General features: G+C 38.3%; 1 protein-coding gene across 2 annotated transcripts in view; it reads right to left on the bottom strand.

Annotated features, from left to right (window-relative positions):
• Positions 1 to 23,725, bottom strand: part of UPF2 (UPF2 regulator of nonsense mediated mRNA decay) — a 98,477-nt gene extending 74,752 nt beyond the window's left edge. For both annotated transcript variants that reach the window (XM_022580300.2, XM_089906502.1), the window contains exons 1-4: positions 23,620 to 23,725; positions 18,345 to 18,721; positions 15,099 to 15,878; positions 4,695 to 4,855 (exon numbers count right to left, since the gene is read on the bottom strand). In XM_022580300.2, the coding sequence (XP_022436008.1) occupies positions 4,695 to 4,855; positions 15,099 to 15,878; positions 18,345 to 18,703 (1,300 nt within the window). In that variant the 5' untranslated portion in view covers positions 18,704 to 18,721; positions 23,620 to 23,725. The remainder of the gene's footprint in view (positions 1 to 4,694; positions 4,856 to 15,098; positions 15,879 to 18,344; positions 18,722 to 23,619) is intronic.
• Between the last annotated feature and the right edge of the window lie 4,026 nt (positions 23,726 to 27,751).

Here is a 27,751-nt window from a genome sequence, read left to right as displayed (position 1 = left end):
CACCTAAAGCAATTAGAGAAAGAAGAACCAAAAAACCCCAAAGTTAGCAGAAGGAAAGAAATCATAAAGATGAGATCAGAAATAAATGAAAAAGAAATGAAGGAAACGATAGCAAAGGTCAATAAAACTAAAAGCTGGTTCTTTGAAAAGATAAACAAAATTGATAAACCATTAGCCAGACTCATCAAGAAAAAAAGGGAGAAGACTCAAATCAATAGAATTAGAAATGAAAAAGGAGAAGTAACAACTGACACTGCAGAAATACAAAAGATCATGAGAGATTACTACAAGCAACTCTATGCCAACAAAATGGACAATCTGGAAGAAATGGACAAATTCTTAGAAAAGCACAACCTGCCAAGACTGAATCAGGAAGAAATAGAAAATATGAACAGACCAATCACAAGCACTGAAATTGAAACTGTGATTAAAAATCTTCCAACAAACAAAAGCCCAGGACCAGATGGCTTCACAGGCGAATTCTATCAAACATTTAGAGAAGAGCTAACACCTATCCTTCTCAAACTCTTCCAAAATATAGCAGAGGGAAGAACACTCCCAAACTCATTCTACGAGGCCACCATCACCCTGATACCAAAACCAGACAAAGATGTCACAAAGAAAGAAAACTACAGGCCAATATCACTGATGAACATAGATGCAAAAATGCTCAACAAAATACTAGCAAAGAGAATCCAATAGCACATTAAAAGGATCATACACCATGATCAAGTGGGGTTTATTCCAGGAATGCAAGGATTCTTCAATATACACAAATCAATCAACGTGATAAACCATAATAACAAAGTGAAGGAGAAAAACCATATGGTCATCTCAGTAGATGCAGAGACAGCTTTCGACAAAATTCAACACCGATTTATGATAAAAACTCTGCAGAAAGTAGGCAGAGAGGGAACTTTCCTCAACATAATTAAGGCCATATATGACAAACCCACAGCCAACATCATCCTCAATGGTGAAAAACTGAAACCACTTCCACTAAGATCAGGAACAAGACAAGGTTGCCCACTCTCAGCACTCTTTTTTTTTTTTTTTTTTTTTTGCGGTACGCAGGCCTCTCACTGTTGCGGCCTCTCCCGTTGCAGAGCACAGGCTCCAGACGCGCAGGCTCAGCGGCCATGGCTCACGGGCCCAGCCGCTCCACGCCACGTGGGATCTTCCCAGACCGGGACACGAAACTGTGTCCCCTGCATCGGCAGGCGGACTCTCAACCACTGCGCCACCAGGGAAGCCACTCTTATTCAACATAGTTTTGGAAGATTTAGCCACAGCAATCAGAGAAGAAAAGGAAAAAAAAGGAATCCAAATCAGAAAAGAAGAAGTAAAGCTGTCACTGTTTGCAGATGACATGATAGTATACATACAGAATCCTAAAGATGCTACCAGAAAACTACTAGAGCTAATCAATGAATTTGGTAAAGTAGCAGGATACAAAATTAATCCACAGAAATCTCTGGCATTCCTATACACTAATGATGAAAAATCTGAAAGGGAAATTAAGAAAACACTCCCATTTACCATTGCAACAAAAAGAATAAAATATCTAGGAATAAACCTACCTAAGGAGACAAAAGACCTGTATGCAGAAAATTATAAGACAGTGATGAAAGAAATTAAAGATGATACAAATAGATGGAGAGATATACCATGTTCTTGGATTGGAAGAATCAACATTGTGAAAATGACTCTACTACCCAAAGCAATCTACAGATTCAATGCAATCCCTATCACACTACCACTCGCATTTTTCACAGAACTAGAACAAAAAGTTTCACAATTTGTATGGAAACACAGAAGACCCCGAATAGCCAAAGCAATCTTGAGAATGAAAAACGGAGCTGGAGGAATCAGGCTCCCTGACTTCAGACTATACTACAAAGCTACAGTAATCAAGACAGTAATGGTACTGGCACATAAACAGAAATATAGATCAATGGAACATGACAGAAAGGCCAGAGATAAACCCACGCACATATGGTCACCTTATCTTTGATAAAGGAGGCAGGAATGTACAGTGGAGAAAGGACAGCCTCTTCAATAAGTGATTAAGATCACTTATAAGAAATTAGATCACTCCCTAACACCATACACAAAAATAAGCTCAAAATGGATTAAAGACCTAAATGTAAGGCCAGAAACTATCAAACTCTTAGAGGAAAACATAGGCAGAACACTCTATGACATAAATCACAGCAAGATCCTTTTTGACCCACCTCCTAGAGAAATGGAAATTAAAAACAAAAATAAACAAATGGGACCTAATGAAATTTCAAAGCTTTTGCACAGCAAAGGAAACCATAAACAAGACCAAAAGACAACCCTCAGAATGGGAGACAATATTTGCAAATGAAGCAACTGACGAAGGATTAATCTCCAAAATTTACAAGCAGCTCATGCAGCTCAATAACAAAAAAACAAACAACCCAATCCAAAAATGGGCAGAAGACCTAAATAGACATTTCTCCAAAGAAGATATACAGATTGCCAACAAACACATGAAAGAATGCTCAACATCATTAATCATTAGAGAAATGCAAATCAAAACCACAATGAGATTATCATCTCACACCAGTCAGAATGGCCATCATCAAAAAATCTAGAAGGGCTTCCCTGGTGGTCCAGTGGTTGAGAGTCTGCCTGCCAATGAAGGGGACACAGGTTCGTGCCCCGGTCCGGGAAGATCCCACATGCCTCGGAGCGGCTGGGCACGTGAGCCATGGCCGCTGAGCCTGCGCGTCCGGAGCCTGTTGCTCCGCAACGGGAGAGGCCACAACAGTGAGAGGCCCGCGTATCGCAAACAAACAAACAAACAAACAAAAAAAAATCTAGAAACAATAAATGCTGGAGAGGGTGTGGAGAAAAGGGAACACTCTTGCACTGCTGGTGGGAATGTGAATTGGTACAGCCACTATGGAGAACAGTATGGAGGTTCCTTAGAAAACTACAAATAGAACTACCATATGACCCAGCCATCCCACTACTGGGCATATACCCTGAGAAAACCATAATTCAAAAAGAGTCATGTACCAAAATGTTCATTGCAGCTCTATTTACAATAGCCAGGAGATGGAAGCAACCTAAGTGTCCATCATCGGATGAATGGATAAAGAAGATGTTGCACATATATACAATAGAATATTACTCAGCCATAAAAAGAAACAAAATTGAGTTATTTGTAGTGAGGTGGATGGACCTAGAGTCTGTCATACAGAGTGAAGTAAGTCAGAAAGAGAAAGACAAATACCATATACTAAAACATATATATACAGAATCTAAGGGGAAAAAAAATGTCATGAAGAACCTAGGGGTAAGATGGGAATAAAGACACAGACCTACTAGAGAATGGACTTGAAGATATGGGGAGGGGGAAGGGTAAGCTGTGACAAAGTGAGAGAGTGGCATGGACATATATACACTACCAAACGTAAAATAGATAGCTAGTGGGAAGTAGCCGCATAGCACAGGGAGATCAGCTCGGTGCTTTGTGACCACCTAGAGGGGTGGGATAGGGAGGGTGGGAGGGACGGAGACGCAAGAGGGAAGAGATATGGGAACATATGTATATGTATAACTGATTCACTCTGTTATAAAGCAGAAACTAACACACCATTGTAAAGCAATTATACTCAAATAAAGATGTTAAAAATAAATAAGTAAAATAAAGTAGAATCTCAGCCTTAAAAAAAAACAAAAAACTAAATTACAAATAAAAATAAGCACAGAAATATTAGTATCACAAATGTCCAATTCACTTTATTACCTATCCAAGAAACAAAGTAAATCTTTCCAAGTATGGTTTAAGACAGGCCCCTGTTAGACACAATCTAAGGATATCTATTACAAAAGAACCTGAAGGGACTTCCCTGGTGGGGCAGTGGTTAAGAATCCCCCTGCCAATGCAGGGGACTCAGGTTCGAGACCTAGTCCGGGAAGATCCCACATGCCGCGGAGCAACTAAGCTCGTGCACCACAACTACTGAGCCTGTGCTCTAGGGCCTGTGAGCCACAACTACTTAGCCCATGCGCTGCAACTACTGAAGGCTGCGCACCTAGAGCCCGTGCTCCACAACAAGAGAAGCCAACGCGATGAGAAGCCTACGCACCACAATGAAGAGTAGCCCCTGCTCACTGCAACTAGAGAAAGCCCATGCACAGCAACGAAGACCCAACACAGCCAAAAATTAAATAAGTAAATTTATTATTAAAAAAGAAAAGAGGGCTTCCCTGGTGGCGCAGTGGTTGAGAGTCCGCCTGCCGATGCAGGGGACACGGGTCCACGCCCCGGTCCGGGAAGATCCCACATGCTGCGGAGCGGCTAGGCCAGTGAGCCATGGCCGCTGAGCCTGCGCGTCCAGAGCCTGTGCCCCACAACGGGAGAGGCCACAACAGTGAGAGGCCCGCATACCGCAAAAAAGAAAAGAACCTGAAGAAATTAACCGTATCATATGAATTAATTATTATTCTCTAAGTGCAAAGCCTTTTCCATTCAGAGAAGCATTTCAAGTGGATTTTCAATGTTCTTATTAGGTCTTAATACTACTTCTTCATTTAAAAAATTTTAAAGATTTTTCAAAACATCCATTTTAAATATTACACATCTGAGAAGACTAAAGATATAAGTGATTATTGTCTACTAAAAAAAGTCACAATGTTTGTTTTTAAGGATATCTTACCTTCTGGTGTTGGTTTGTCTTGAGGAAGATCTGGCATATTTTCATCCAAAAGGTCTGCTAAGGATTGAGAATTTGCCAGCAGCTTCTGATAAGACATAGCAAATTCCTCATACTGTTTATGTCTATCTTCGCTCAGCTCTCCTTTAGAATGTAGAATACGCCTATAAACAAATGATGAAATAATCTGATAATCTTATCAAAATAGATGGGATCATGTATTATTACATTGGGAATGTTCCATAAAATTTGACTTTATCACACAAGCTTATTAACACAATCTTCTTTAACAACTTATTTTTAATACTTAACTTTCATGACGTATATGAAATTAAAACTTGTACAGCAAATTCACCTAAACAATTAAAGTTTTTTAAACAATTAAATTTTCACATTGGTTCTTCAGAAAACATGAAGTGTGATTAACAATTATGCTTGCAGAAATATAAAATTCAACAGTATACCACTAATTTTTAGTATTTTGTTACAGCCATATTCTCATCAGACATACAAGTTGGTTTTCAAAAACAGCATGTTATAGAAAGAATCAGTACCTTTAAACTTTCACAATGATTTGATTCGAGATTATCTTGAAAAAGCCTACATCTTCCATGTAGTCAATTCTCAAGCTACTGTGCAAGCACTCGTTATTTATCCATTTAACAAATATTAACTGAGCAAACCCACTTAATCAAGGCCAGGCCACCCTGAGGAGCAGAGGACACAAGTACTCCTGCACTCTGCAAACAGTTCACTAATAAGCCACCCATAATTAGAAATGTAAAACTAATGAAAATTTTCAAATTGTGTAAAGTAAAAATTTTACTGTAGTAGTTTAGATGGTTGAAATGTCTATAGCTGGACACAATTTTTCTACAACTAAATATTTATGTAGTAGTGTAACATCTGAAATTTATAAACCTTAATACAAATACAATACGGATTTCAAAAATCAATTATAAATTGTAAATTAAGTCATTTTCAAAAGTAATATTTAAAAGTATTTTTTATTCCTTGAGTTTCCTTATGAACAGTGAAGAAAATGAGAGTTTTGTGTGTGTTATCTCCTTAAAAGTTATAGAAAATGAAGTAGAAAATCCATCCCTATACTTATTTATCCCTGCTTATTTGGAACAATTTCCAAAGTTTCCCATCTTATCCCATTCTTATCCACAGAAACTTTTGTTTAAATGCTACAATATTCCAAATATCAACATTTTCTATTTTTAGGAATAGTAGTTCCCATTTACAAGCACAAGATAGATCAATACAAAGATCAATTATTATTCATTAAATCCAATTCTTTTTTTCCCCAAATCTGGACTATTAGGATCTAAAGTGAGAATTTTTCACTCATTTTCTTGTGATTTAAATACACATCAGACAATATCGTTCTACAAATAGATAAGTAAAAATGCCAAGATAGTTTAACCATAATAATCCAGGCTAAAAAGTATTCCTCTAACAACACTGTCATTAAGGAAGTTTCTTTCTCTTTTCAAACATATATTTCAGACTAACTTTACAGGCAAAAACAAAGTTTCTTTCAGTAAGTTTTATGAATGAATTTTTTTAAAGCAAAAACCCAAGCATTTAAAAATATTCAAGCCATGAAAGAAATGACTGACAATACTTTAAATGAGCTTGTTAGAACTTTTAATTAGAAGTCATGTCATTTTTGAAGTTAAAAAAGCCATTAAAATTAAATAATTTGAATAAATAATACTCAAAGGCAGGCTACTCTAAAATGTTCTACAATTATTAGGAAAAATGTTAATTAATAAAAACTTGAGTTTATTCAGAAACAAATTATGTTAAAAGGGATAATAGTTCCAAGGGATTTCAAAACCTCTAATGACAACTAAGATGCAAAATTATTTCAGCTTGAAACGAAATTGGAAAATATCTCAAAATACCATGAACCTGGAACTTTATTTCTCTAACAAGTTGACATTCTGGTCATCTGAAGAACATACACCCAGTTTAGGTTATACAATATTCACTAAGGATTTATGACATACAAGCTGTAGCAAGGTGGTGACTATTTTATCAGAACAGAAAATGAATTCTTTTTTCCAGTATCAACTTCACTTTCAAACTTTTGCCTGGGACTTTGCATGGGTAAATTAAAAGTGACTGAATTCTATGAGGGGTCCCTTTGTATGCATTCAGTTCCTTTCCATTTCTCCTGGAACCAGTTAAAACTTTGAAGCTTCAGATATACTCCTCGTCCTCCCAAAACCTCAATTCCACGATTAAACTTTTAACAGTACTAATTTACCTAACTACGTAATTTATACGTGTTTAGGCTATTGTCTAATGAGAATAGTGGGGAGGGCGGTTAGATTTTGGTTGACTGGTTTTCTAATCGAATCTTATACTACGCACTCAGAAAGCAGTACAGGATACCAATGAAATGGCATCAGAAGAGTTCTGTTATACACAAAACTTATATAGTCATATGTATTTTTTCCTTGACCATTTATTCAATATACATTTCCTAAACATCTGACAAATCCTATAGCATGTAATAAGACTATAGACTTCAAGCAAAGAAAGAACCCATCACAGGTACCTGAAAATTCAAAATCCCTGTCATTTAGAGGTTCTAATGAAATTTAAATGAAACAGTTTCTAGTTAATGTACTATATAAGTCAGTTTTTATAAGTTTATTTAGTCCATATGGAAGTTTTTCAGTTTGATTAAATTTTAGACCTGTATGAGGGAACTAAATATACACAGCACCTTTGACCAGAGTACCTTTTCTGTACATCAGTATAAATCTCACCAAAATTTCTTATGTAAATTCCATGGGAATATATCACTAAGCAAAATCAAGTTAAAGATATGATTCATAACATATCACTTTAATTACAATCTCTTCAGAAACACATCTATTACACAAAGCTGCTTTGAAGCCATTATTCTGAGATTGTCATAAACCAGAGGTCAGCAAACTTTTACTGCAAAGCGCCAGATAATAATTATTTTAAGCTCTGCAGACCATATGGTCTTTGTTGCGGCTACTCAACTCTGCTGATATAGCACAAAAGCAGCCACAGACAATATGTAAACAAATGAGTGTGACTATGTTCCAATAAAACTTTATTTATGGACACTGAAGTATGAACATCACATAGTTTTACTATTTCACAAAATGTTCTTCTTTTGATTTTTTTGAACCATGTAAAAAAGTAAAGACCATTCTTAGCTCACCGGCTGTACAAAAACGAGTGGTGGGCCTAATCTGGCCTGCAGGCCATAGTTTGCCAATCCCTGTCATAACTGGAGATAACTGAGTATCACTGTTAAATATATTATAAACAAGTTCATTCTCTCTCCTGGTATCACTGAACAATAGGGAGGAAATAGTACCATAAAGATATGAAAAGTAAGCAATGAAAACAAAACTAATTCCAAGTCTTATTCACTGTAATAAAAAAAATAAGAAAGTAGACCTCCTTCACCCAAAATATGAGATATCACTATCTGGGAGGACCCCCTAAGGTACATCAATCCTTGATTTCTGGAGTGTTTTTTATATTATATTTAATATTAATTTAACTTAATATTGTAAAACTGGCAGAAAATTTCAAGTAGTCCATTCTGGAATCTAGCATTATATCTCATAAATAAGAAAAGCCACAGATGCCTCAAAAAATTCTAGTATTGAGACATTCGGTTTTCTTTTTTTCCATTTTTTTCGTTTTTATTGTTACTGCCTGACTTTCTTGCTATTTCTTTTATTTTGTATAGTGTTTATTCTGTTGTTTTGTAGTTTTTAAAAATGAATTTTTAAAATAACCCATGAAAGTTTAAGAAGTTTAACATACAAATTTTCAAAATCATAAAAAGGCACAAAGAGAAATTCTCATTCAAAAACCTTTCTGAAGGATTGAGCAGGCAATATACTATTAACGGTGAACTAACATTTATTGAATACTTACAATGTGCCAGATACTGTTATTAAATGCTTTTACACATATGAGTTCACTGCATTGCTCACATGTACCTCAGAGGTAGAGTGCTATTGCTATCCCATTTTACAGAAGAGAAAACCAAAGCACAGAGATGTGAGGTAACTTGCCCAAAGTTACAGAATGAGTAAATGACATCTAAAACTTGAACCCAAGCAGTCTGGCTCCAAAGTCCATTCTCATAACTACTGGATTATACTGCCTCTCAAATAAAATTTAAATTATCCACTTGGTACCTTATTTTGAATTAGGATGTCTCTCAAATGCATATCAAAGGCAAGCCTTCCCACATTGAGGTTCTTGTTTTATATTCTCTTTTGGGTCCTTCTTTTGTTTGGATTTGCCTTTGTTAAGTCCTGAGTAGCTAATGAGTTTACTAGACACCTTAAAAATAAGTACTAGGACTTCCCTGGTGGCGCAGTGGTTAAGAATCTGCCTGCCAATGCAAGGGACACAGGTTCAAGCCCTGGTATGGGAAGATTCCACATGCCACAGAGCAACTAAGTCCATGCGCCACAACTACTGAGCCTGAGCTCTAGAGCCCACAAGCCACAACTACTGAGCCACAGGCCACAACTACTGAAGCCTGCACACCTAGAGCTTGTGCTCCGCAACAAGAGAAGCCACCATAATGAGAGGCCCGCGCACCACAACCAAGAGTAGCCCCCGCTCACCGCAACTAAAGAAAGCCCGCGCACAGCAACCAAGACCCAACACAGGCACAAACAGAAAAACAAAAAAAACAAAAAAGAGTAGCCCCTGCTCGCCACAACTAGAGAAAGTCCACGCACAGCAACAAAGACCCAAATGCAGACAAAAATAAATAATTAATTTTAAAAATACATAACATTAAAAATAATAATAAAAAAATAAGTACTAAATGCAGATGAAAATGAGTACTATGGAAGATGTGAAAAATACAGAATGAAAAGGTAGGAAAGAACCTGATTCTATCATTTGCTATCCAAGTCACATTGGGCAAGCTCTTTAATCCCTAAATCGGATCTATCACCTTCAAAATACAGGTATTTCTTTCAAGGGTACTGTGAGGATCAATTGAAATCATACATCTGATGCACTATATCAATGTAAAACAGTATTTTCATGAAAAAAAAAATGCCAGAGCTCACTGTAGAAAAAGCAAGAACTTCAAGGCCAAGTATTATTTTGATCTTCTATTAGCCAAGTTAAAAAAGAAAAAAATCTTGAAAAGACCACAGAAAATCCATTTTAGCTTTGTTCTTATGCAGTCATGCAAAACAACACAGAACACATGACCAAATCTTGAAAAAATAACCATGAAGCAGACCCATGAAAAACTACTAGGTTTCACTTTTCATCTCCTTTAGCGCTCTATCAAATTCTCATGAGAACTTAAATTTTCTTGTGGTTTCATTTTAGAATTTGGTTACAGATGTTGTACAATCTTATATGAAAAGAGACTAGAGCAATAGTTAAGCATAACTGTACCCAAAGATTTATTAACCAACTATGTCAAAGTCTTTGACTCAGAATTAGAAATTATCTGGAAGGAGGTAATAATTTTGAAGCATTTATAAAATTGTTAAAGCCTCTGTAAGTCTAAAGCACAGTGATATAACATTTTAATAGTGCTTAAACATTACTACACAATTTATTAAACAAGGCAAGGTACAACTTATCTGGAAAGAATGTGAAAGGTAAAAGCAACACTATTTAATTTCAGGTTGATGTGTTTTCAGATTTCAACACTGTTAAAGTAATGCCTCATGAATTTGCAATAATAAAAGAAACCTCTGGCGAGGGCGGGTGATGAATTGGGAGACTGGGATTGACATATATACATTAATATGTACAAAATGGATAACTAATAAGAACCTGCTGTATAAAAAAATAAATTCAAAAAAAAAAAAAGAAACCTCCCTGGTTTTATTAACATGGGAAAAGCCTACATTCTACCTACATTTTTCTTCCTTACTAAACTTTAAATCATTTACTGCTGTTGGACTGAGCATGCAATCATGAAGGTCGTAATTCACCAGTACTGAAAAGAGAAACATACCCCCACTCCCACCAATTAATAAGGAAAAAAAAAAGAAATTAAGACACTTGAGAATTATTCAAGCAAGAATTCTGACTTAATATCTGAATTCATGATTTCACTATACTGCTAGAAATGAACTGTTACATAATTAACATCAAGTTACAGCTAATAAAATTAAATCATTTATTTACCCAATTTTTATTAAATGCCAAAAAATACTAGATTATGTTACCTTAATGAGAATAATATCTCAAAGTACAAAGCATTTCAAGTATAAAGAGCACTGAACATAAAAAACAAAACTTAGCAAGAAGTAAAGCTATTAATTCTAAATTGGCAAATATTACTAAATGATCTTTTAAATGTGTAAATATTAATTCCCCAGATCAATCACTTAACAAAGTGCATTTTAAAAATAAGATTTGTACTTAAAGTATGAAAAGCTTATAAATTCAAATTTATTAGAATTCACCCAACGCTAGGGTCAATTGTATTGCTAGCTGACAACTGTAAATCCCTCAGGGGGCTAGAAACAGAAGTAGCTATCTAAAATCTATCAGCCGAGATAACAGCTGAGATTCGATAGGTCTTATTCAGTCACCGTCTTCATTCATTCATTACAGTGTTTTTAAGAAAACACCAGAGATTTTATTACTCTATTTTTTTAATTGGTTAAATCAATTTTTAAGTAAAGACTTTAATGAGTACAGGCTAACACTTCACAACCCCTAAGCACAATGCCATCTCCCAAGTTAATTAAAATGACCAAGAGCATTTATAATCCATAGACTGAAAATACAGTCACTTTTTTAAAACCATCATTATGAGTTATTGAATAAAGGCTTAAAGTATTTCAACTATGTACAAGCATTAAATACTCACTAGCTTGGCACTTAGATTTCTAGCATTATCATGCCTAAGAGAAACCTTACTGGGAAAAAACGATTGCCTATGATTTATTCCTATGATACAGAAAAACTTCAAAACACCTACTGGACAATGATTGGGAGCAAGAAGCTTTTGGAAACTGGTCATTTTAACTGTAACGTACCCTGTTAGAAGTAAGGAGACTAACATTAGGCCAAGTAGGGACTCTGCACTAACCAATTCCTCGTGTCTTCTTTGCTCAGTCAGGCATTTAAATCCTCACTACAGAGGCTGCTCAAGTTGAAGCTATCCTAAGGCATGAGTGACTTATTAAGCTATATGCCAATTATTTTCTACATTGTGATTAAGATTCTCACATTCCCCCAAATTACTGCATCTAATTGGACAGTCCCTGCGATAAAATAACTGCTACCATGCTAAGGTCAATTTACACTTAGTAAATAACCTCCTCTAATAACCAACCATAGTTAATAGTTCTGTATTAAAATGAGTAAGTTTCTAGGAAAAGGCCATAAAGCTGTGCTCTCAACACAAGATCCTGTTCAAAATTTTCTTGTGTGACTTTAATAACAAAAAAAAGGTCTCCTTATCTAATCTAAATGTGACCAATGCATAAGTACAATTAATAATATACACATCACTGGGACTTCCCTGGAGATCCAGTGGTTAGAACTCAGTGCTTTCACTGTCGTGGCCTGGGTTCAATTCCTTGTTGGGGAACGAAGATCCCACAAGCCGCGCAGTGCAGCAAACACACAAACACACACACACACACACACACACACACCATCATCATCGATTATCATTAGGCTAACATAATATGCCAAAAGTATCTAAATAAAGTTTCAAAGAGGTAAGTCTGTATTAGGTATAAAAAAATTATTTCACTAGTTCAATGTGAAGAACTGGCTGGGCAGCAGTTCCTCTGAGAAATTAGTCTTTAGGTGTAACAAAAAGTCAAGACTGACAAGGCAGCTATAAAAACTAATGGAATTGTAGGTCACAAGCAGATAAGAAGGCATCCAAAACAAACGTCCTAAGGATAGTGAAGTGTCTGGAAATCATGTAGCATACTGAGGGAACCAGAGGTATTTAGCCTGGGGAAGATGAAAGGGAAACATCTTGGCAGTCTGCAAATATTTGAGACATCCTGGTGTAAAAGAAGAGACATGTCACATGCCAGTGCTTCTCAAACTATCTGCCATAAAGGAATAATTTTCTTTCCAATCACAGCACAGCTATAAAACACAGTGACAATATCATGGCAATGGAGAATTGCTATCAAAATGTCTAAATGGTTAGTCTCAGTTTCTCAGCTTAATTCATTGTGAACAGGTAAACAGTTCATGGGCCCCCCACTTTGAGTAGCTTTATTCCGTCTGTATCAGAAAAAAGAAGTAAATCAAAGGGAACCATTACATGGGGCATTAAACATCAGCTTGAATTCCTAGCAAATAGGTATGTCCAACAGTGGAATGGCTCAGAGCACTGAGCTCGAGTTTTCAGAAGGATAATTTATGTCAGATAATCTATAAAATGGATTCCATTTTGCATTGGAAGGATGACCAGATTAAATCATTACAGACTCTCTACCCTATAAGCTTCTGTGAGGCCAATCAAAAACACACACAAAACCCTTAAAGTAGCCAATAAAAAGTAATCAAAACATACTTTCAAAATCAGCTGTGATGTATTAGGTAGGACACACGAGAAATGGAAAAAGAGTAGAAAACTTCGGGAAAAAAAGAAAGAAAGAAAAAAAAAAAACTTCCCTGGTGGCACAGTGGTTCAAATTCGCCTGCCAATGCAGGGGACAAAGGTTCGATCCCGGGTCCAAGAAGATCCCATATGCCGCGGTGCAACTAAGCCCATGCTCCACAACTACTGAACCTGCACTCTAGAGCCCGCGTGCCACAACTACTGAGCCCATGTGCCACAACTACTAAAGCCCACGTGCCTAGAGCCTGTGCTCCACAACAAGAGAAGCCATGGCAATGAGAAGACCACGCACTGCAACGAAGAATAGCCCCCACTCGCCGCAACTAGAAAAAGCCGCAGCCAAAAATAAAATAAATAAATTTTAAAAAAGAAACGGGGCTTCCCTGGTGGCGCAGTGGTTGAGAGTCCGCCTGCCGATGCAGAGGACACGGGTTCGTGCCCCCGTCCGGGAAGATCCCACATGCCGCGGAGCGGCTGGGCCCATGAGCCATGGCCGCTGAGCCTGCGCGTCCGGAGCCTGTGCTCCGCAACGGGGGAGGCCACAACAGTGAGAGGCCCAAGTACCGCAAAAAAAAAAAAAAAAAAAGAGAAGCCACCACAATGAGAAGCCCGCGCACCGCAACAAAGAGTAGCCCCTGCTCGCCGCAATTAGAGAAAGCCCGTGCGCAGCAACGAAGTCCCAACACAGCCATAAATAAATAAATTAATTATTTTAAAAAACCAGTCCTTGCTATTCAAAAGCAAAAAAACGAGGATGCTTTTTTTTAAGAAACATTAAGGAGCGCCGCTGCCATCTTAAATTCTCACCTCTTAGTGATCTTCAGCCACCAAGGATTTTTCCATATCGTCTCTGCACCTATCTTACCCCTGACCTAACTGAACTACCGGCATACACTATTGCAGTCTTTTCTGGCTGAGTCAATCACCTTCTAGTGGTAACTACTTAAACCAGTCAGTCCTCTCCAACTACAGGCTTATAGGAATAAGTGTTCTCCCCCCGACATGCACTTTAAATAGTTGTAGAGTATCCGACCAAAGGCTACTGCTGTTGCCTCCTTTCTGTACCCCTTCAGCCCTCCTCCAAATCCAACCCTCCATAAAGTTGACCTAATACCCACCAACTGCATCTACTTCTAGCTTGTTGATGCCTTCTAGGTGCAGATGCTACACAGTAGTCTACAGTATCTTGTAACTGTCAAAGGTGGCCTAAATCAGACACACACATTCCTTTAGAATTTTGAATGGATGTCCCCAGGAAAAAGACTCCCATAAATGCATAGTTGCACTTGAAGAATTTTTTCACAGCTACTTTGGTACACTATTTTCCAAATTTCTAACCTAAAATATCACTGATAATGAATGACTTGTTTTCTTAAAAAGCGAGTATCAACAGTGACATCAATAAACGTAAAATACAAAACAATGAAAGCAAACCTGTTATAGAGAGGGAACAGTGAAACACACAGAAAAATAGCAGATAAGTTAAAGTGACAGAAAAAGAAAACTTATCCCTCAACATTAAGGAGTTTTTTAAATCACAGGAAGAAAACAGATCCACAAAGTCAAAATCACCACACACTTGCCGGATTTCTTTCAAAATCAGAAACAAAATCTATCGAAGACTCACATTTAAACATGAGTACTTAGATTGTTACACTGTGAAATTTTCCTGGAATGTTAAGAAATCACCTGCAATGAGCCCTTTTCCAAAAGTTCTTTCAGTGGCATGAAGACTTTAAAATTTTTTAAGTATGAGCTCCAAAACAAATTCTCATTTCTGAGAAACATTTGAAAATCACCTGTTTTGTCTCTCAGTATTCTGTAGCTCCCTGTGGTCCCTTTTCAGGTGTTTGGTCAAAGACGTAAAGTATTCTTTTAAAAGATTCTGGAAAGGTTGCTGTTTCTCTGGACTAATTATCTCACTAGGAGGAAAACTCAAATTAAACTTCTCTGCAGCACTCTTTACTTTCCTTGGTACAAGTCCAGCAATATCATCTCCACAATGTCGACAAAAACTAATCACCACAGAAACATGGGTATGGGATTCCCGATCAGCATTAATAATATTTTTTAGCTGTTCATAGATTACGGAAAGACCTTCCTTGTCAGTGAAAATCCCAACTATTGTCAATTCTGCAATGAAACGCAAATCAGTTCTTAACTTGGTAATGTTAGGTGTTTTCTCTTCTTTCCTTGCTTCAAAATGTTTTTTCCAAACCTGAAGAAGTGACGGGGCAAAGTCGGCGTAACGCTGGTGAAAGAGAGAGCATAAGTGCACAGCACAATTCACATCAGATATTTTTAGCTTTGCTTCCACAATAGAAGCTACAGCCTCTGCAATGTACTTGCTTAAATTTAGGCCATTAAAATCATGGGACAAGGAGTCTCTCTGTTGTTCTGTAATAGTTTTTAGTTTCTTGACAAAAGCGGTATTTTTCTTCAAACTTGAGTCTAGTCGGCTAAAGAAATTTTCCTCTGGTCGGTTGTCTGGAGCATTTTGGTTTCTGCTGCGAAGTTCCTTCCTTAACTGATGTCGTTCCCAAGCCTCCTGATGAAGCTGAAGGGATTCCTCTTTCTCTCTATAAAAAAACAAACAAACATGTAAGTAAAATACACTGTATATTTTGAAGCATCACTGATGAATCCTATAAGAGTGAAAGCCAATGAAAAGGTGATCAGAAAAGCAACAGAATCCAAGAGGAACAAAAGATGCAAGAGGCCCTTTCACTACTAAAGACAACTGATTAATGACTTAAGATAATGAGAACCCATTCTACTGATAACACCAAAAGTGGCAGAGCGGAGGATTCTGAATAACTAGATTAAAAATCATTCTGCCAACTGGCAAGCTAAATGGATAAAACACTTTTATTTGTCAACTCTAACTCAATAAAGCTGAAAAAAATAAATAAATGGATAAAACACATGATGCTTAATATGAAAAAACTAATACGTTTGAGAAAGATAACCTAAAACAAATAAAAGCATTGGGAAAACAGAAAAACAAAAAATGTCCACAAAGAATATTTTAATTAAAGAATAAACATTATAAAAGAATGCATTAAAATGTTTTGAGATGTTACGTACCATTTCTCCATACTTCAACATTAAACAAACCTTTATTAATAAAAGTACTTGCTAGGTTTAGGTCTTAAAATTCAAGTGTAATTAAGAAAGCTTGTATAGGAACCAGAAGAACTATAGGATAAAAGCACTTTAATAAAAGGTTAACAGACTCAGTGTATCCTGAAAAGAATAATTAAAAACAAATCTACCTATGTTTCCACTAAAAAGATGGGACATGTTTAAACTGTAGAAGCAGTAAAATAACTTGGGCAGGAGTGGGAGAGTGGAGACAATCTGACTTTGAGGTTTCTGAGATACCAAAATACGTAGCTTTAAAATATAAATTTCTAATAAAATAGATTTTCATCTTTCTGAGATAACCATCCCTGAGCTACCCTATAATTCTATGATTTTTTCCACTAACAGCCACAATATGTTAACAGAGAGTTGCATCTACCACTGGGAACAGGGACATGTGAGTATCTCTTGGAAGCCTCCCAGCCACACAGATACGCAAGATTAGCAGTGAGAGTACACATTAAGAAAGCATAACTCATTACGTGTATGCACTCAAGAACTCCATTACCATCTTTATTAGAAACACTTTGATATATAATGAATATACATACATACATACATACACACACACACACACACACAAGGTATTTATTTATATTTATAAATTTACAGGTGAAATAATGTGATGCTTTAAAATACTCCAAAGGAAAAAAATGTGAATTGTTGATGCTGCGTAGATGGGGAGGGGTGGTAGATCATTTCATTCTACTTTTTGCACCCTTGAATTTTTCCCAGTAAGAAGTTGGGGTTTTGGTTGCTGTTGTTTTTTTAAGCTCTTTGTATAGGAGGGGTGAGAGAACAAAACTTACAGTGAAATTAAATATCCTTGTGAATTGTTTTTTTAAAACTAAAATAGAAAATAAGCAAGAAACTCTCAAGAATCATGGTTCTGAATATTCCAAAACAGGTCACTACTACTGCTTTTCAGACCCAAGGCTCCAGTTCCTCATTAAAAACAGAGGTACAAAAGAGCTTTGGTAAGAAAGTAGGTAGCTGAGCTGTTCTAGAGATTCATGAAAATTCATGTTTGCAAACAGCTTTTTAAATTATATATATGAAGGGAGGAGCTCATGCACTATTCAACAACTGTCATTTCTGCTACATCCTGGTAGTCTTCCCATGAGGACTACCTCATTTTTCACCAGTTCATTATATCACTTGCACAGATTTACATGGTTAAAAATAGATTTAGATAAAGATAAGAATGGGAGGCATTATGGAATTGTACTTAAGGACAAAAGTTTTAAAGTCAGCCCAGCATAGGTTCAAATCCCAGCTGTTCTACTACTTACTGTGACCTTAGGCAAGTCATTTAACCTCTTGAAGCTTCATTTTATTAATCCGTAAAACGAGGATCACAGAGCTTACTTCATTAGACTGCCTTGAAGACATGTACTGATACAATCGTAGTGCCTGGCATACAATAAGAACTCAACAAATAGCAGCCATTTAGAACTAAAGATTTTCGGGAATTCCCTGGCAACCCAGTGGTTAGGGCTTGGCACTGTCACTGCCAGGGGCCGGGCTGGATCCCTGGTCAGGGAACTAAGATCCTGCAAGCCGCATGGCGCGGCCAAGAAGAAAAAAACAAACTACAGATTTTCAACTTAGAAAGATGGCATAAGGTACCATGAAAAAAAGCCTTTTTAAAAAACAAAAACAGCCCAGATTGCCCCACACCTCAAAAAACACTTATTAAAGATTACTATTATTTAATTTAAAGAATGAAAGCACTGTAAGCATGCAGCTCATCAGTAAAACTAACAGAACAAGTAAATTAAGATACTCCCAACTCTCAAGAAACTGCACCCTGGAAGTTTTATTTCAAATAATCACTGTTTTTCCAAAACATTCCAATCTTCCCATTCCTGCACATCAATAGTCAGAATAAACGTTCTTACTTCAACTGGGCAGCCTCTTCTTCCTGCTGACGTTTTGCCTGCTCTTCTTGCTTCTTTCTCTCTTCTTCATGCTTCTTTTTTTCTTCTTCCTCTTTTTTCTTTAATTCTTCCTCTGCCTTCACCTTTTCTTCTTCTTTTTTCTTGCGTTCCTTGTCTTCTTTTTTTCTCTTATCTTCTTCCAGTTTCTTCTTCTTATCTTCAGGGACCTTAATAACCTCCTTCTTGGCGGTAAGCTTGATCTCCTCTTTTGGTTTCTCCCTGCTGCTCACTGGCCGCCTTTCACTGCAGTCTTTTTCCTTGCTGTTTAGTAAAGATTCTTTTTCTTCCATACTTGCTGGCTTTTTACGCTCAGCTGGCATTATGTTACCCAGGACAATCTGTAAGAGTAAAAGAATATCAGCATTGTAGACGCAGTGACGTTTTTTAGTGACGTGACACTATTTTGTTAAGCAGAACATATTAATGCAACTTGGCAATTGTGAGAGATTAAATAAAATGCATGCAAAACGAATACTATTTCAGTGATAAAATTCCATATTCTATCATTATTAGTTATGCCTATGTCTAAGTATTTTTTTTTCTTTTTACTTTTTATTAAGGAAATAATCAAACACAAACAGAAGTGGAGAGCACAACATAAGGAACTCCATGTAACCATTCCCTAGATTCAACCACTGTCAACTTCAAAACAACATATTTAATCATAAATACTTCAGTATGTAACTGAGAACATTCTGAATCAGTTTTACCCACCCCATTTCACAGCCATTAAGAAATGCTGGTGACACTACTTCATACAATATTCAATACAAGTATCTAAGTGGGAGCATAAACGAGCTCTTGCCTCCTATGAAGACTCATAAATTTCACCTCACTGCTCTAACCTTATCGAACTTTCAAATACAAAAACTGTTAACTATCCCAAACTGGACTAGACCTTTCATCTCTTTATTAGTATTAGTCAAAATTAGTTTATAAATAAACATAATAATGATTATAAAAAAACTGTATATCCTCTTCTATATCGGCCAATACAAGGGCCACCAGCCCAGGGTTTCTCAGCCTCAGGACATCTTGGGCAAGACAATTCTCTGGATGGGAGGAGGGAGACGCTATTCTGTGCACTGCACAAAGTTTAAACGCAGCATCCCTGCCTTCTATCCAGTAGATGCCAGTAGTATCTCCCCAGTTTTAAAAACCAAAAATTACTCTGGACATCACCAAATGTCCCCTGGGAGGAAAATCACCACCAGTTGAAAACCACTGCACTAGCCACATGTGGCTACTTACATTGTAAATTAATTAAAATTAAACAGAATTTGATATTCAGTTCTCCAGTCACTATCCATATTTCAAGTGCTCAACTCTACATGTGGCTAGTGGGTACGGACAGTGCAGATACAGAACATTTTCATCATCACAGAAGATTCTTTTGGAGAGCACTGGTCTATAGTACAGGTTCCATACAGTTAACTGTAAATAAACTCTGGAACAAAAAATGTATTCCCCATCAAAATTCATGATTTTCTTTTCTAAAAATACATCTCTACTTAGAACTTAATGTCCTCATATAATTTCTTTTATGGACAGTACTTCATGTTTAAATTCCTAAATCATCTGAAAGTTGTACCCAAGATAATCAAAATACTTTCCATTTAAGAAGTATAGAATGACTTTACCTAGTTTTTTTTTTTTACAAGCTAAAGACAAACACAGTACTCTTTAAGTATTTTCAAATATAGGTTTTAAATTACATCAATAAAAACTAGGTTAGCAAAGAAAACATTTGCAATAATATTTTATAGACACAAAGCATTTATTTCAGCCCTCTAATAAAATATTACCACAGAAAGACAATCTAAGCCAACAGAAGCACTTTCAGTAATTTTTGGAGGCACATGCCATAGTCTGTACCTTCTCTCAGCCACCTCTTCCTTTCCCTTTTTCTGTTTTTACTCTTATTCCCCTCCACTTCCATGTTCTATGCATTTTTTTGGACAATGACACCCAAAGGCTTTAATTAACACCATTGGTAGAACTTGAACAAAAAAAGGCTGTTAATCCTGTTCAAACAATCATTAAAATATATAAGAGCATAGCTACATATTTATGTGGTAAGATACTGTTAATATTTATATTATCTGGGAAGTGTAGTTATCAATTTCTCATGCAGCTTCAATTAAATAACCACCTTTGCCCCAAAGCAAGCAAACTTTCAAAAGATTGAATACCAATAGCTACTACTCACTGGTACCAGAGTAAACATCTTACATACATTATCTCATTTGATACTAAAATCTTTATGAGGTGGGTATTACTTTCCCTATTTTATAAATGAGTAAATGGAGACCTGACCAGGTAACCTGACCAAGGCCGCCACAGCTAGTGACAGAACTGGAATCTGAACTCATACTCTTAACTCAAGTTATGAAGAACCTTTAGAATATGAAACTGTCAGCTGGAAAACTTGACAACAGATACTGACTACAACAAATCAGAATTACGTATCTCAGAGTAGAAAGAGTCCCTGATAATGGCTATGCAGTTTTCACATGATGTTTCAACTTCTGGCATATTCTCTGCTAAAATATATGGGGACAGGTAATTCCTAGGTAACAAGATAATCTTACTTAGGAATATTTGTAATTCTATGCAAAAAATAATAATAATGTTTATACAGAATTTGTATTTTGTTGTGAAGCAGCAACAAGCAACATTTCAGCTGATACGAGGAAGTGTAGTTCTCAGGATATAAAAAAGAATGGCATCAAATTTTATAATTAATATCTCATCTATGAAGATGAAATTAGATATTAAGTTCTGTTAAAACATTAAGAAATTCACTCGGAATCTGACAAATTCATAAAGGATCATCATTTATTAGCACAAGAGTCTCCCAGACTTTTGTGACTCTCCACAGTACTCAATTATTCAATAGATTTTTAAGTGCCTTCTACATCAAACTGTAGTAGTCATTCATGAATAAAATTCTGCTCTAAAGCATGGCAAAACAGATTCTCAGTAAGACCCTTAAGTCTTGGGAGTGGTATCTCCTTTGAATCATTTAATCCCTGTATTACAAACATATACCCAAAGTACACTTGGAACTAAATTTCAGTGAACAAAAAATACGATGGAAATCTAAAGGTTCATGTAGAGGCAGCAATGCAATATGTGAAAGTAATATGAACTTTAAAGTCAGTCAGACTTTTAAGTTTGCATCCCAACTCTGCAAACTGCTAGCTATGGCAACTGGGCAATGTAACTTCTCTGAGTCTATTCATCAATAAAATGGAACTATTGCTACCTCTCTGGAATTACAGACTTCTTAAATTTCTAAACCAGTAGCAGCATGAGGGAGGCGTTCAACAAATGTTTATTCTCTTTCACAGAGAACACTGAAAAGTTCATCCTAAAATGAGAGATTTTTCAAGTTAGGAGTACTAGATTTTACCTCCTCCAATTCTCAATCTTTACGTTGAGTGACCTGCCTTAGATTACACAACTAGTTTAGTGGCTGGGTTGAAACTCTGTGTCCAGTGCTCTTTTCCACTATACGCCCTGACTCTAAGATTTAGAAAGACAAATAAAAGATACGAACAACACGATTCAGATCAGTATGCATTTGTACCACATCAAGTTTCAAAAACTGAACTGTGTTAAATTATATTTAATGAAATGCTCGAATTTCTTTAAATTATTTTAATAAACTCATGCTTTAATAAACATCTATTTTACCTAAAATGTTTCACAAGTTTTTCAAATAAAAACTTTTAAATAGATTCTATCTCAAAATAAGGTAAAAATTAGTGACCTTTTAAATGGATATGATTAGCTCTTACAAGCTATTTTACTGAGTATAATTACATTCACACAGTCCTTAAAAGGAAGCCATGCTTTAAAACCACCTTCCTAGCTCCCAAAATAGTGTCTTGGCCTTTGGGCTGTATATTTTGTTTGGTTTTCTAAATATACTCTGAACTTCCAGAAGAAAGTAAAAACTACTTTACTGGCAAAACAGGTACTAGCAATGGCGTGTACGGGGAGAGTGCAGAGAAAGGGGTGTTTCCCTTTCAAAGATATTCCTTCGCAAACTACCATATGGACGATGTATGAAATCACAAAGAGACTGCTCTGAAAATACTCCAGAGTAAAAGAATGCTGTTTTTTCTTTTCATTCTCGGTTATTCATTCAAAATGTTCTAAGGGCAGAACCGCACAGGGGCATTACCTCCCAGTCTTCGACTTTAAAGAACGTCCTCAGTATAAAGGACTCTTTCAAAGCTTTTACAAATTTCACCAGAGTTCAAAAACGATTTTCTCGAGGAGTTGTACAGTCCTCATGAACACGCAACAACTCTGCTAAAGGAGCAATGCGAGTAATAGTTTTCCTCAGGTCTGAGGCATCACTGCGTACAAGCCCCAAGGGAGCAAGAGAACTGACGGTTCGGTCCAGAGTGTCCCCTCAAGCCTGAAAGCTGGCTCTGCTTGGCCAACCTGGAGACCAAATACCCCACGATCGTCCGGTTACTTCAACAGGGCCAACAAGAGAAGACCAGGAGGCCCGGCATGAAGGCAAAGTGAGGAATCACCAGCCCACGGGACTAAAAAACAAAGTACACCCACTAATGCCTGCCCCAATACACCCAAACCCCTTCCCCTACACCCTCGTCTCCCACAACCCCCTGCTCTTGCTCCACACGCCTCTGCCCGACACGCTTCCCCACCACAGCTCCCCTTCCCACGCGGGTCCACGGTCACCTTCGCGCACCACCCCTGCCCCAACCCGAACTTCGCACCCCACACTCCCTCACCGACGGAGCCCGACACGCTCCGGCCGGTCTCCCCGCTCCACATCCTCCCACACACGCACCCTCCCCACTTCCTCGCCCTCGCTTCCCTCCCGGCTCCCCGAGCGCTTTCCCCAACCTCCCCTCGCTCTCCTCCACACCCCCAAACGGCTGCAGCCCGTCACGGCGGGCTCCCCGCCTCCGGCCCCGAGGCCCGGCCCGGGCATGTGGGGCACGCACCCCCTCAACCGCACCTCCTGCCTGCCCCGGGCCAAGGGCTCCCGCGTTGATGGGAGCCTCCGGAGGAGAGGGGTGTGAGGACGACGCCGGACCCGCGGTCCGGCTCCTGCTCGCCACCCCCGGAGCGCTGGGGTGCGGAGGCGCCTCTTGGGTCCCCCAGGGAGTACGAGTCCAGGCCGGTGCCCCCCAGCCCCGCTTCCTCCCGATCGTTGGAGCGGAGGGGAAGGAGGTTCCCCGGGACTCACCTCGAGCCTGTTGTCAACATTAGCCCCGGGTTTCCCAGCACCAACTCCAGCGCTCGGGCTCTCCCCTCCCCTCCCCCAACCTAGCTCGCAGCCGAGGGCCCGCCTTCCCTCAGCTCCCCCTCCTCCCTCCGCCCGCCGGCCCTCCCGCCCGCCACTCACCAGCGCGGCCGGGCTGCGAGTGGGGGCGGGGCGGAGGGAGGTGGAAAGGAAGCAGCTTTCCGTGCGATTGCCAGATCGAAAACAGCCCGGTGCTTCCTTCCGCCGGCATCCCCACGCGCTTAGCTTAGCTCCGGGGTGGAGAATCGCGAGTAAATACTCAGAAAGGTGCCACACACATAGCGACTGCTTCAAATTGCCCTCTCAATGAGAGGAGCGAATTTTTCAGACAGGCAGTCCTCAGGGCAGCCACAACCAGCACCTCTAGCCAGGACCTCAAGGGAGGGGAGGAATGTTCCGAGGACCGGAGGCAGGAAGTGGATTGGTCGCCAGGAAAGGGAAAGCGCCTGAATTGGAGGTGCGCAAGCGCAGGCACTGAGGTTGGGGGGGGGAAGGGGAGGAAAGAGAGAAGGGGGCGGGGCGGAGCTAACAGGAGGTGAGGAAGGGTGGTGGCACAGTAGGCGAGTTACGGAGCGCCATTAAGGACAAATTTAGCCACGTGATTCTCATGGGAGTTTCTTGGAGCTAACGTAAGGAAGAGCTCTAAGAAGGGAAAGTTTGATTGGACTAATTCCTGGGGTGAAGTTAAAGATTTAGGAAGTTGAAAACTGGAGAGGCTAAAGAATATGGCTGGTGAGGAAGGTACAAAGTGGTAAGGAACGGGTCTAGATTTAAGAAAGTCCCGTGGGGGAATTTCCAGAAGCAGTTTTAGGTGTTCGACCTAAAAGTACCCCAGGGTGAAGAAGAACCAGAGCTTTTTTCATACAGATCTTAGAAAGTACCCTGTTCTAGCAAGCAACTTCTTAAAATTACGGTGGAATGACCTCCTGGAATTATTGAATGAAATCACCAGCTTAAAAAATTGGCCAGTGTTGCCATTTCTTCTGAAATGTGAGACCAAGTCAACTTTAAAAAATGGCTCAGCTTATCTAAACAACTTATTTTCTTTTAAATTGATGAACTCGTGCATCTGGCCTCCGATTTTTATCAAAACGGTGCTAGGGTTTGCCAACAGAATCTGACTGGGTGTTAAGTACAGGCCGGCTTTGACTGGTCAGGAGCCAAAGGAACAAAGGTGCGGAACTGGTCTTGATTCTTGCTTGATGTGCGGCGCCCCGCCCACAAAATAAGCTACTAGCAACCTCAAATCCTTGACGCAGGTCTAGGTTCACGTGTGTTCAGCTTTTGCCCTTTGCCTCTATTTACTGTTTTTTGCTTACCATTTATTCTTTTTTTTTAATTGTTGAGGTATAATTGATTTACAATGTTATGTAAGATTTGGGTGTACAACATAGTGATTCACAATTTTTAAAGATTGTATTCTATTAATAATTATTACAAAATGTTGGCCGTATTCCCTGTACTGTACAATATATCCTTGTAACTTATTTATTGTACATAGAATTTATACCTCTTAATCCCTTACCCCTACCTTGCCCCTCCCCCTGGCCCCCCTTGCCCTACTGGTAACCACTAGTTTGTTCTCTGTATCTGTGAGTCTGTTTCTCTTTTGTTGTATTCACTAGTTTGTTTTCTTTTTTAGATTCCACATACAAGTGATAACCTACAGTATTTGTCCTTCTCTGTCTGACTTATTTCACTAAGCATAAAGCCCTCCAAGTCCATTGTGTTTTTGCAAATGGCAAAATTTCGTTCTTTTTTATGGCTGAGTAGTATTCCATTGTATGTATATACCACATCTTTCTCCATTCATCTGTTGGTGGCAACCAATTAGGTTGCTTCCACTTACCATTTATTCTTAGCACACAAGTTGTGCTTCCAAACTGAGTGTTGATGCGTCCTATACTTAGAAAAAAAAAACTACCAATAGGCCCATCATTTAAAGGGTAGTGAAAGAGAAAGACAACTACTGCTATTTTGTACCATTGATAAACAACTATGAGAGAAGTATCCTAAAACACCATACTAGCAATAGCCACCAAGTTCTCATCAAAATTTTCTTTTTCTCATTTTGTCTGATTACCTTAAGAAGATTCACCTATGCTGCTGATAAATAAATCCTTCTTCTCAATCCTTTGCCTTTCATTAGGTGTTAAAAAGAAATCAGGGGCTTCCCTGGTGGCGCAGTGGTTGAGAGTCCGCCTGCTGATGCAGGAGACGTGGGTTCGTGCCCCGGTCCAGGAAGATCCCACATGCCGCGGAGTGGCTGGGCCTGTGAACCATGGCCTCTGAGCCTGCGCGTCCGGAGCCTGTGCTCTGCAACAGGAAAGGCCACAACAGTGAGAGGCCCGCGTACCGCAAAAAAAAAAAAAAAAAAGAAATCAGGTGTTAAAAAGAAATCATGTGAATACAGGGATCAAAAAAGGAGAGCATTTTCTCAAGCATTTGCTATTTTACATTTGTTATTTTAATAATCACAATAATCCTGTAGGTAAGTGTAGAAACTGAGTCACAGAAATATTAAGTAATTTATTCAAGATCACAAAACTAGTAAATATATTATCTACTCTCATACTGAACACTAACGCCACTAGAGAAAGCCCACATGCAGCAATGAGGACCCAACGCAGCCAAAAGTAGATAAAATAAATAAATTTATTTTAAAAAATAAATAAACCGAAGTGTATTTAAGCAAATGTAAGTATAAAGTATATGGAACATGATACTAGTTAGCAAACCATATTGAAATTTCTCATGAAACTGTAAGGTTGAAAATCAGTTTACTAACACTGGCTTCTATTTCACCAAAATAAAAGTGAAGCAATGTGAGGTTACTCTTTTTTTCTTTTAGCTTTTGATAAACATGGTCAGTCAAAAAAGCAAATTAGATCTTATAAAGGGCTTAAAATACTGCATAGCAAATAGTGAAAGTCAAATAAATGAAGTTATAATCAAATGCACAAGATAGACAGTAAACAAAAAACTTAAATAGAATAAATGCTACAAAGGAAATAACAGGGAAAGGACTTCCCTGGTGGTCCAGTGGCTAAGACTCCGTGCTCCCAGTGCAGGGGGCCTGGGTTCAATCCCTGGTCAGGGAACTAGATCATGCATGCAGGCCGCAACTAAGAGTTCGCATGCCGCAACTAAGAAGCCCATATGCCACAACTAAAGATCCCATGTGCTTCAACTAAGACCTGGCATGGCCAAAATAAATAAATAATAAATCAATAAATATTAAAAAAAATAATAGAAATATAATGGTGAGGAACTGGAGAGAGAGAATAAGGTGGCTTCTGTTACAGTGGTCAGGAAAGTCTTCTTTAATGATGCAAAGTTCAGGCTAAAACCTGAAGAATTAGATGATCTGAGTTATCCAAATACAGATATCAAATGGGCAGTTGGAGCTCAGAGAAGTGTACTGGCACAGAGATGATAATTTGAGCACCATCAACATAGCTAGTATTTAAAGTCATAAGAAAGGGGGAATCCCCTGGTGGTCCAGTGGCTAGGACTCCATGCCTCCACTGCAGGGGGCACAGGTTTCATCCTTGGTCAGGGAACTAAGATCCGGCATGCCATGCGGTGTGGCCAGTAAATAAATAAAGTCATAAGAAAGAACGAGATCAAAGAAAATGTAATAAGAGCAGAAGGTCCAGGACAAAGCCCTGAAAAACTTCCAAATATAGAGGTTAGGTCCCTAAAAAGGTGACTGGGTGAGGAGAGGGGAAAGCTGGAGGGTATAGTGTTGTAAAAGCCAAAAAAAGAGATGCTCCAGGAAAGGAAAAGTGGTTAACTGTCTCAAGTGTTACTGAGAGAACAGGTAACATCAAGACAGAAAAGAGCTCACTGGATTGACACCATGGAGCTCAATATTGACTTTGTCGGAGGCAGTTCAGTGAAGTAGGGGGGACGGATTGGAATAGTTCAAGACTAAGCTGGAGATGGAAAAAGTGAAGACAGGTATTTGAGACATTTTATTGTGAAGAGCGATAGAAAACTATAACTGTGGGAGAATGTGAAGTCAGGGAGGATTTTGTTTTTGTATCTTTTATATTGTTTTTGTATTTTTTAA

This window comes from Delphinapterus leucas, chromosome 2 (genome assembly GCF_059928025.1).
Source record: "Delphinapterus leucas isolate spDelLeu-1000000601 "Yukka" chromosome 2, BTC_Dleu_Yukka2, whole genome shotgun sequence".
Lineage (NCBI taxonomy): Eukaryota > Metazoa > Chordata > Mammalia > Artiodactyla > Monodontidae > Delphinapterus > Delphinapterus leucas.
This window is presented reverse-complemented; position numbering and strand designations above follow the sequence as displayed.